Source organism: Labrus bergylta, chromosome 5 (assembly GCF_963930695.1).
Source record: "Labrus bergylta chromosome 5, fLabBer1.1, whole genome shotgun sequence".
In the NCBI taxonomy this organism is placed as follows: Eukaryota; Metazoa; Chordata; class Actinopteri; order Labriformes; family Labridae; genus Labrus; species Labrus bergylta.
Window position 1 is genome coordinate 21,422,522 of NC_089199.1, and position 11,785 is coordinate 21,434,306.

Genomic DNA, 11,785 nt, shown 5'->3' on the forward strand with positions numbered 1-11,785 from the left:
GTTATGCTAATTGTCCAAATGTGCAGTTTATTGACTTTTTGGTCCGGTGCTTGAAAGAAAGAGACAGATTGGCTAAAATTCCACACGGCCGAATGGGTGACATCACCTCAGTAGACTGAGCGAGCGACAAGATGTGCCAGGGTAAGTAAGTAACACACCCAAAACCGCAATTTGGAAATATCTCCAAGTCAGTCCAAGACTCATACAGTATAAATACACAAACACAACCATGACTGTGTTAATTTGAAAAATCCAGTCATATTGTTTTCAAGAAAGGCTTGCATGTTTTTTTTGAAAACATACAAGTACAATCATCCTTTAAGATATTCCATACTGAAATCTCTCCGGAGGATTGAGGAGCTCTGCAGCGCTCACATGCAGCACTGCTCCATGGAAACCAGCCTCTCTCATCGCCTGCACGTCATCTGCGTCAGACCTCAAAGCTCTGCACAAACACAGCTAATGAAAGAAACATTTGCCCTTTCCATAAGCTACTACTATGCCATATTTCTTATTTTAATAATACAAATTCAGTGCTAATACATGAATTGCTTTTCAGTTCCTGCTATCAAGTGAAAGACTCAGTAGACAGTTGATCTTTTCCACAGCTCAGTAAGACTGAAACCAATTATGCGACATGGTGCAAATCTTCTGGTTATGATTGACCTGTTCGTTATAATGCCCTGAGGGTATGACTCAATCTCTTCGCATGGGTTTGCAACACACTCTACTGCATTTTCTCTTTGGGTTTCAGGGCACCTGCAGCGGGTCAGGGACCAGTGAGGGTGTTTGATCAGGCAATTAGTTTCTGGGAACAATGTCAGGTCCTTTTTTTCTTCCTCATCACGAGTTCCAGATCTCCCCAGCTGACTGCAGATCACTCTTGGAGATCTTTAACTCCGATGATTCAGTGAATGGCTCATTTGTTTAGGGGAGTGGGAATTTCTTCATAAAACCATGGGATAACACATTCTGACAAGCCAGATTCGCTGCAAGCCTTTGCTGAAAGTTTTCATTTAAGAGAAACAAAACCAGCATCTCATACCAGAAGATGAGTTCATATTTTAATAACGCTTCACTTGACTCTCGTGATGGTCACATAATTCAGTGTGTTGGTTGTTTAGTCTACCACTATGGTCCATGCAGCAGATAGTATAGAAGTGGGCCTAGAGAAGTTAATGTCATCCTTTGATTTGTGGACTACTCTTTAGAAGCCTTAAGTTGTGCATTTTGGCAATCACCATGTTTTTTTTTTGTGAGCCACAAGTAAAAATGACTGGTCAACATGTACTCAGTGTTTCATCTCTATCCTAGTTGAGAAGTGGTGTGGGAGCCATTTGTAAGTCCCAAGTAACCATGCCCCAAAGCACAGCCTGCTTATACCTTATCTTATTTACTTTAAATGGGACAATAACTTGTCTATAAAAACCTCTAGTTATGATCCATCCATCCATTTTCTTCTGCGGCAACATGTTATGTCAGCTGACCCAGACGTCCCTCTCTTTAGCATCGCTTTATATCTCCTCTTGGAGGATCCAGAGGCTCTCCCAAGCCTGATTGCATTTATAATCCCTACAGTGAGCTTTGGGTCTACCCCCGGATTTTCTTTGGACTAGTTCAGAAGACTTCCAAAGTGAGGTGACTAGGAGGCATCCTAATCGGATGCCTGGAGAACCTCAATTGGTTCCTTTCCGATGCTAAGAAGAAGCAGATCTACTCTGAGCTCCCTCCATCAATTTATATAACGCCAAGGTAATAAATCAGGTTAGAAGTAGGGTAATTATTTCATCTATTTCCAAACATCGGTTTCATTTATCAACCAGTTGAGTCGCCTTTTGATGACCAAAGGAAGAATGCATGTTTAAGGTTCCTTAGCATTAGCTTCAGTATGGAAACCAACAAGCTACATCCACTTCTTCATGAAAAAAGTCTGTCAATACATGATTTGATGATTTAAGGGAGAGACTATCACCTTTTTGATTTTTTTATGTAGACTGAAAGCAAACAACTCTTTTGATCCCCTGACTGTAACCATAGCCCCAATGGCAGATTGAAATTAGTGGTTCAGAGTGAAATGTCTCGACAACGATTGGATGAACTGGAAATAAAGTATAAATGTGGAAACGTTCAGATGCAGCCACTTCTCAGGAGGGATCAGGGTGGAGTTGTATCTTTCATTTGGTTTCTTTCACATCTGGCTCTGATTCTCCATCTCAAACTGGCCATGCGAGTAACTGTGTGTGTGTGTGTGTGTGTGTGTGTGTGTGTGTGTGTGTGTGTGTGTGTTTATGTGTGTGTGCACGTGTATGACAGCACAGTTACACAGCTGTCTGTTTTATATTTCCCTGGACAGCACATGTAATCATTTTAGGCCAGCTCAGCTGTTAAAGGGAACAGATTCAAGAACATTTGGGTAGACTGGGAGACTTCCACATGGGCTTAAAGGGGGAAATCCAGAAAATGTCAATGATACATTCATACATGTACAGCAGGTATAAACATAATGTTCGAGGTACATATAAAGAATGTGTTTTTGAATGGAACTGAAGCCATGAGGCCTATATTGCTTTACAAAAAGTCATTCAAAGGAGATCTAAGAGAATCATTGTGCTAAAGTGAGCAGCCTGAGGAAGGAAGACTAATCCCAACAGTCACAGCGCTTTCAGATGCTGAGTAATAATCTCGTCATGATGAGCTCAAGCTCTTTTAAAAAAATGAAAGCAATGGTAAAACTATCATGCTTGATTTCAAACATTTGTGAGAGTCATTAATATTCTTCCTAAACTGAAACATAAGTTGATTTAAAGAAAGATTTCTCACCAGAGTCATACTTGGCTTTTGATTCTGCAGATGTTTCTACTGAATTAAACCTGTCATTAAAAATAAAATAAATCATCCTCTAGTTCTTAGCTGAAGCTGAATCACAGCTTACTAAAGAAACATCCCTGCTCAAATACTGAATTTACCCATCCATCATGTCGGTCCAGTGGGGACAAGAGGAACTCCAAGACAGGAGGTGAAAGATGATCCTCCCATCAAACCACTCAATCTCAGAGTCCTGCATCTGTCCACCTCGAGCAGAGGGACAATCTGTCTCTGGTCTGTCTCTCCCTGAGGACACTGGCTGGAAGCTCTCAACCTTCACAGTCATTAAGAAGACAGCCAAAGGCTTTATAATAGCCCAATACAATTAAAGGGTAGTAAAAGGTTAAAGAGTTGGTACAGTGATTAGGAGTGACAACTATATTTGGTAAATTGACTTACTGTAAATTAATTTAGGCTTTAAATTTGTTTTTAAATAAAATACTGCTGTAATCTAATTTGTTGTAATTATCACTAATAAGAAGGATAAACTAACTTCTTCAGTGACAGACATTTTTAATTCAAACAGATCAAGACTAATTACTTGCAGGTTTTATTTTAGCACTAACAGAATCAGTGAGATAATATCTAGTAAATGAGCCAGGCCTGGGAGCTAGTAGGTAGGCAACTCCAGCTTCACTGATGTTCTATTTGAGAAACGTCATTCTCAAGAACCAACCTTCAACCAAGTCCAGTTGCCTTTGGATCAAGCTTCGAATTAGCCAATGCAGAAGTATACAAATATGCAGTACCTCAAGTGTCCATAAACATGTTTACAGCCTGGTTGAAAAGATGTTTTCAGTCTGAAAAGCTATCTGCACACACTGTACAGGGGGTGATTTGGTTTATAACTCATTTGTTTTAATTTCATAAATGATAGGAGTTATGCATACTTAGTAGTGTGGCTGATCTAATTGATAGTCGGAGATGTTGTAGCTTTTTGCCAGGAGGTTAAATGCCTGCCTAAAATCCAACTATCTTGCCTGTTGCTACTGTAGGTTGACTTCAAGTTAGTTTTAAATAGCATTTCTAACCACTAACCTTTGGCTTTAAATATCTGCTTCTGAAACCAATGGGTGACCTCCCTGAGACTACATGCAGTCTATGCTCAATCTCCTCAATAAACCTGACAAACTCATACAATTAGGCAGTCTATTTAGGCTGCAAGCTTTCCGGTTTCACTCTGCTCTGTCATCGCCACTGTTTCCCTTCACCAGTACTTCCCTATTACTTTCAACCCCACCACCTCCCCAGCATCCACCTGCAGACAGACACATCACACTAAAATCTATTGTCGTCATTATGTCCAATATTCTTGTGTTTATGATCAAATATATGCACAACTGAACACAATCTCACTACTCCATGCTTTTCTAGATGCTGATTATAATGTGAGCATGCTAATAAATTAAATTCAGTTTGTAAATATGGATAAGATGATTACCGACCAAACCTCAATGCAAATGTTAGCTTACTAACGTAGCTTTAAGCTGATAACTTGGTTTTAAGCTCAGTCGTATTTTAAATAAGTTGCACGCCCAACAAGCTGAAAAGGTGAACATTAATGTGTTTGGTGTTTAATCGCTGCATTCTTAAAAGTCTTAAAAACCGGTCAAATTGATGAGGCCTCTAGAAATCATATCTACCCATCGCTTTCTTTGAACTCACAACAACAAACATGTTAAAGTATTTATTCTGTTTGTGACCACAGCTGATACCCCTGAGGCCTGAGTGTCTGCTTACTGACTTCAATCAATATCACTTATTTACAGACGATCTTTAATTATGTCATCTCTGTCTAATTGGAGCTAATTAATTGAATGGTTGTGGTTGTAGCTGCTAACAGTGAATTGCATTCACTTTCCTTTTAAGTTATGAAACGTTGAGCCCGTGTTTACATAAAACGCAACGTGTTTGTATGTCAGTCTCTAAGCAACAAGACGTGTTAGGTACGGAGTTCTTTCACACATCTGAACAAACACAACAGTCACTTTTTAATGCCCACACAGCACCGACATAATGACGTACATTTAATCACAACTGCACACCGGAGACACAAAAAACGTCCAACAAACAAGAGTGCAGCGTGGTTTGAGAGAAGTTCTCTCTGCCAAGAATCTTTGTTTTCCCACATGCGCATAAAGAAAGAACTGAAGTACTGCAGGAAGTCCTGATGCAAATAACAGGTGGTACATGCAGTATGAAGCGTTCGTTGGGAGTTGGCAGCGGCTCTGGTGAGAACAACTGCCACGCTGAACACAGTCCAAAGTCAACATTCAGCAATATTAAAAAGCTTGGGTGTCACTGGATGCATTATAGCAGAATTGGAATAACAGTGTTTTGCATAACTAACAATCTGAACTCAATGAACTGAGTGAAAAGTTAGTGTTCTCCAACATTTATGTAACTTTTTCAGGCACTATGAGCAAAGGGAAGTTCTAGAGAGGGCAGAAGGATGGACTGTCTTTAGCCCTTTAATTTGAAGATCCTAGACAATAACCATGTGTGATCATCCAAAAGCAGAGTCACTGCTCATTGGAAGGGTCACGGCGATGTTTTCAGAATACAATTTGAGTGTAATCAGCCAATTTAGCAGCCCTTATCAGTGTCATAGGGAAAAATGATAAAAGGTAGTAGAGCTCTGTGGTACCTGCTCATCAGCTGAGAAGACTCTTTATCATAAAGCCAAGATGTGAGAAAACCACAGAAGTGGGTCAGGTGATGTTGTATTATGTTAGCATTAAGACACGGCTGGGACAGATGGGTCAAACAGAAGAATTTCACTCAGTGGGCGGAGTTCATGTCCCATTTGAGAGCAGGGATCAGCGAGGAGTTATTCAAATAAGCCACATCATAAATGTGAAACAATGATTTCCAACATAAACCACACTCTTTTCCTAATCATGATCAACTAGTTTTTTATTGCTGAAACCTAATCAAAGTGTTACAGTATCAATCTGCTTGACATTGTGGACATTGCTGCAGACTTGTTGATAATAATAGAAGATGCTCATACTTTTAGGTGAAGCTTGCCCGATAAAAAACAGACTGATGGTAGAAATAGCAACAGAATAGATTCCAGTTAATCTTTAGAAAGACTGGAAGTGGTTGTTTGAACCTTCTGTGGTTTGTAACCCCTTTAAATGATTATATGATGCTTTGTCACAGGTTGAAAAGGCTGAGCTTTGGGAATCAGTTTATAGGTGTGTTTTAAATTAGGGGTAAAAAAAATGCCTTCGTTGAACAGCCATTAGAGTAAAAAAAGATAAAATGAAATGAAATGAAAAAGAGTGAATGAAAATAAGTTGCCTCCAAAACTTTGAACATAAGATTTGTCAGTATTTCATCTTAAGAGTGAAATTCCGTCTCATATTGATTAGTTGAAAAGTCTCTGGAAGAATTATTTTCAGTATCTTGAAAGAAAAGACCAAAAATGAACAGAGGAATCTGTTTTCTAAAAGTTTAACATGGTTTTTGTTCCTGTCCTATCCAATCATTTTGTAACCCTTTGAATTAGTTGAGATTTCCAGTTTAGGAACTTTTTGTTTTAAAGTAAAGATATATTTACGTATATTTCTCGGACAGAAGAATTAATGTGAGGATCTTGAAAGAGACTCACCTAGATCGTCACAGCAGACCTCCATGGAGTCGGATGAACAGTCACTGAGATCATCAAGGGTGGCATCTGTGTCCTCACGGACCTGATATCTGAAGGGGAAGAAAGGCACAAACATTTTTTATAATTAAATAAAAACAACCAAAATGTAAGATCCACTTTTTAAACACAGAATTGGTCATTTATATGAGAAAGCTTGAGATGCCTGAGGGCTGCGTTAGAAATAAACTGCAGTCAGGCAGTTATCTTCCCATCTAAAAAAAGGTGAAACACTGCCCTCACCTGAACCTGAAGGGAGCAACAGCAGCCATGTTGACTTGCCCTGGTTCACTGGCTCGACGTGGCATGTTGAATGTTTGATAAGAAGACTTTTGGTTGTTACTGGACACCAGTCTTTTGCATCCTCGCACGTCCTGGCTTGAGATGTTCCTCAGCTCTCTTTGGATGTTTCCCACTCTGGCTGAAGAAACCCCGGATTCCTCATTTCCATTTGTGCTTTTACTGTGAAGCAGACGTCCTCTTCCCTGGCCTGAGAGCCTGCACAGGGCGTCGTTGTCCACACTTCTCAGGCGATATTTCCCAAAGGTCCAGTTCTGGTTTGTGTTTCGTCTCAGCTGCAGGTCTCTCAAAGCCTTCTGAGTGAGCGTGCTGGTGCGGAGGTCGAGAGTGTCTTTCGAGCGCGGGGCTTGTCTCTTTGGTATCTGCGGGCTACTGTAGGCCGAGCAAGTCCCGTCGGTTCGCTCTGTAGCTGCCGGGCTTCTGTGATAATGCATGCCGGCTTTGTGTTGCAGCAGGTGGTTCTTTAAAGCTGCACCTCTGAGCGGCTCTGCAGGACCTGAGGAAACAGAAGATAAAGGGAAGGAAGGCCGCCTCTTGGCTGGGTGCTGATACTGCGTGGTGGGATTGGAGAGGCCGCCGTATTGTTGTTGTTTGGGATCCATCTTTGAGAGAGGCATCACGCTTCGAGGTAAAGGCAAAGCGGAGCCGACACCTGCGTCGCTCTGAGTCTGAGATGCGACTTTGATGTTCACTCCTCCACTCATACTTGCGAAGAATCACCAGGCTGAGATCTGGAAAAAGAGAAGGAAGATCAAAATCAGACAGTAGCCTTTGTATGTTTAAGCTTCAGTTACATGTGATATGTGAGCATTTAAAGAGATGTCAGCTTCTGTAAAAACACACAAGTTTAAAGTTTTATGAATATAATTAGTGTTAAAACATGAAATAAAGTATGGGAAACAAAACTCAATGACAGTACAAGTAAAGAGTCATTGACTGTTTCTGTTCGTAAATGTGGGAAAATCCTGATCGATAAAATGATACCAATCAATAACAAGAGCATTTTAGTTTTACTTCAAGAATAAATGATCCAAGTGGTGGAAACAGAAGAAGCAGTGGGATCAAAAAAACTGCTGAAAAATGAATCAGACCAAACAGGCAACATCATTCATCAGGCAAAAAGCAGCCATGACCCTGGCCAGGGTTCAGTCCTCAGAGTTAGCACAAATGTGATGACATCAACACTGCATCAAGATGCGTTCTCAAAACATACATGGTTATAAAAGCAGTTTGCACGGAAATTACCAGAATACACTGTAACAAAACAAAAGTTACATTTATTGTTTGATTTTTTCTGAAGGGCTGACATCTAACAACAAAGTGAGGATTCAACTATTTTTTATGACTAGAACATGAAAGGGTTAAATTGGTATTAGGAGTGAAAAGGTGCTAATGTGCTAATCAGAGTTTCAATGCAACTGTTCACTAATATGAGCTATATGATAGACTTTCAAAACTAAGGAAACACATCAATGAGGGTCAACCTCAAGTCATTTGAATCTCTAGACGCATACAATTTTGTACTTTGCTGAATACTGACATTAGTCAGAAGGTTTCATACAGATTGTGGATTGCTGGTCTCTATTGAAAGATGTTGTCAGAAGGTCACTGACATCCATCCTTACTGCAAACTATAAAGGATACAGGCATTGATTTAAGAGATATGCTGTAAAAAAATACAGTAAAACAGCTGTGCATTCCAGACATCTGCCTCACAGACAAGAGCTGTATCACCACAGAGGTTTGAATATATGTGAACGTTACCGAGTGGGAAAGAAGAAAGAAGAGAAGGTGGTTTTCTACTGTAATATATCAATTACAACATGAAAGTAACCTAAAAGCTTGAGATCCAGGTTAGTCACAAGTTCAGATTACTCAGCTGGGAGAAACACAGAGATCAAGAAAAGTGAATTAAACTCTGAAGTGAGGAACTGAAGCTCTAAGAGAATAAAAAAATGATTAAAAAGAAACAAAAATGTTTCTTAGGAGGAATTAAAAGTAAATTGTGCTTAAAAACTTGATTAAAAACAGTCAAACCGGAGATCTCCAAAATCAATGAAAGCTCTGTTTGAATCTAAAAAGGACACCATATGTTTGAACAGCTTTTCCTAATGTATTCTGGTCCCGTGGCCGCAGCCTGCAGGGTGAGACGTGCTGAGGGAGCCGGGGGCAGACTGACACCACTTGGCACGTGCAGCAGGAGCACGGCTCCTTTCAGGCCGTGCCAACACCGGCTGTCCCCTCCCGGCCCTGCAGACACAACCCCTACTCCAAAGATGTAAGGGTGGGGGCTTCAACAGTCCCCCCCCCTATTTCCCATCACCTCTACGCCTTCATCTGAGGTGCAGACTAATGACGGTGCAAAATGATCATGATCTAAAGCATCTGTTAATGTTTACATGAGCCCAGGTGATCTGTTTATGATGTCTGATTGAAAAAAAAAAAAAAAACACTTTATTTTAAACGTAGTGAATGCTTAACAACAGGGAAACAGGCACAATTAGACAAAACAATAGTCATCATGCTTGCTAGCCAGCAACAGAAATACTAGTCGATAAAAAACTAATGTTCTACATTCATAAAATATTTCCCAACAATTGTGGTTAAATGTTGTTTCCAAGCTGTAATACAGACGTCCACCAATAGCCAGGGCCGTAGCTGGCTATTAATGCTCAACATTTTTAAATAGTAATTAAATAGGTTACACACAATATGGTTTTTGGGCAGTGTGGAGTGTTTTCATAACTTTGAATGAGTTTACCTGACCAGTATAAAATTTAATGTATGTATGACAGGGAAAATTGACTTGTAACATCCTTAGTCCACAAACACCACTTTTCCCCTCTGCATGCTTATGAAGCGTTTGGCAACAGGTTGTTTTTTTTTTCTAAAAAGAGAACTAATTGATTAGCTTTTGATACATGAATGTCATGAAAAAGTTACATGTTGTCATAATGCCAAGGCAATAAAGCATTTGGAGAGAGATCACACAAGTCATCTTTCTTTTAAGTAAGAAGAAATAACAATTCTGAAACACTCTGAAGCATGGTACAAGTCATACATGGATGTCAGGTTAGGACTGAAACACTTTGATTATTGATTAGTCACTGAAAAGTAATGTTTCATACTGTGTTTGCAAAATATGTTACAATTTGAGAACTCATTTCACAACAATATTCTTTGTTTAGTGTGTGTTTGTGTGTCTTTGTCTGCTGCGTTCCTGTGGTTTCTCCCATTGTTTCTTTCTTAAAACATTTTTCCTTTTCCCAAAACAACAGAGTGTACTAAAACAACAGAACTCAGTATTACAAAGCCTTCAAGAAAAACAATCTAGGCTATATAAATAACCAAACTGTACATGACTGTCTACTTCTCAACCATCTTAAATGATGAATCCTGTTAGTTAACTCAAATCAACAGCTTGTCCCTGTGTGCCATCATCCCTGAAATACCTCTCTCCTCATGTCTTATTTATAAAGTGAAGTGAAGCCTTGAGACAACGTGATGCGCATTATAAATACTGCTACACACACACAAGACACACACACAGAAATATGAATTACACAATATCCATGTGTATGTAACAGCAGGAAATAAATCTTACATGAAAGGCTAAATCTTGAACTCAGTGACATGAGATTTAATGAATGAATATTTTTATTTTATTGAACAGATTTACTGTGAAAGGTAAAGAAATTAAAATGTACATTTAACAGAATTTATTTAGAACAAAACTTATTATTTCTATTGTCTTCTACTGTTACAACTAACGTGTGGTTTGATCCTCAGCTTACTTTGAAACAGGATTTTTAACTCGACTCGTATCTCTTTTTAGTATTTTACATTAGAAATAAACAACTTAATGAGGCTTTTTAAAAACTTTTTTCCAGAAGAGTTATTTGATTTTATTCCTGTTCTGAACTTCAATAAAAATTTGCCTTTTTTATACTATTATTTTAGAATATTTGGGATAGTTAAACAGGAAATGAGACTTTTGTAAAACCTTCTACATTTAGTTTTGAAGTTACAGGATGAGGTTGACATTTTTGTTTCAAATAGTTGGCTGCAAAATCCTTACCACAGTGTCAGTCAGCAGTTGTTTAACTCTATTCCTCTATTCTATGTCCACATTAAAGGGTGATTATGGGCGAGTGGTTTGTTCCCGTGCCCCATGTACAGAGGCTCAAGTCCTCTGAGCGGGCGGCCCAGGTTCAATTCTGACCTCTGGATCTTCTCTTACATGTTTTTCCCCACTCTCTCTCCCTCTCCCTGATCTCTGACTTCATTCACTCTCTCCAATAAAAGGCACATAAAATCCACATATACACACACTCAGACACACACACACTGCGCTCCCTCACTGGCTCTGCTGATCCCATCTCGCCCCTGTAACACCTTCATTACTACATCTGAAGTTGGTACAAAGGGGGATCACATCATCCCCCCATTTACGACTCTGTGACATTCACAGTGAAGAGAAAACGTCACACCTTGATGAGCAGTTAGAATAGGGAGTGTACAGACATAAGCATGTAATCCAAGTTCTCACTAACAGATGGCAAGTTTTTTTTTTTTTTATCTCAATAATTCCTTCAAGTTGAAACAAGTGAATTAACTATCATGCCTCGACCAGTGTTTGGAGATATAACCGTACTATAAAAGTTTTTATTACATAATGAGGCAATTTGACTAAAACTTGGACAAATAAAAACACGGGAAAACTCATGACAATGTTCTCTGAATAAAAACTAACAAACCTGAATAAGATGATGCTTCGTCTTACCTGAGTAAATGTATGTCCAACAACGGTCAGCCTTCAGCTCAGAGACAGTAAGACGTCGACAGTGTGTGAAGGTGCGCTGCAGACTAAGTTGCTCTCAGGTTGCTTTCATTATGATGTAGTTTACAGTAACACAATTTAAACCCACAGGCTGTTTCAAAGTGAGGAGGGAAAAATCAATGTTGAAC

At 39.4% G+C, this 11,785-nt stretch overlaps 1 protein-coding gene across 4 annotated transcripts in view; it reads right to left on the reverse strand.

Annotated features, from left to right (window-relative positions):
• nav1b (neuron navigator 1b) overlaps nt 1–7,539 on the reverse strand; it is a 60,536-nt gene extending 52,997 nt beyond the window's left edge. For all 4 annotated transcript variants that reach the window (XM_065955137.1, XM_065955135.1, XM_065955142.1 and 1 more), the window contains exons 1-2: nt 6,761–7,539; nt 6,482–6,570 (exon numbers count right to left, since the gene is read on the reverse strand). In XM_065955137.1, coding sequence (XP_065811209.1) covers nt 6,482–6,570; nt 6,761–7,521 — 850 coding nt within the window. In that variant the 5' untranslated portion in view covers nt 7,522–7,539. The remainder of the gene's footprint in view (nt 1–6,481; nt 6,571–6,760) is intronic.
• Between the last annotated feature and the right edge of the window lie 4,246 nt (nt 7,540–11,785).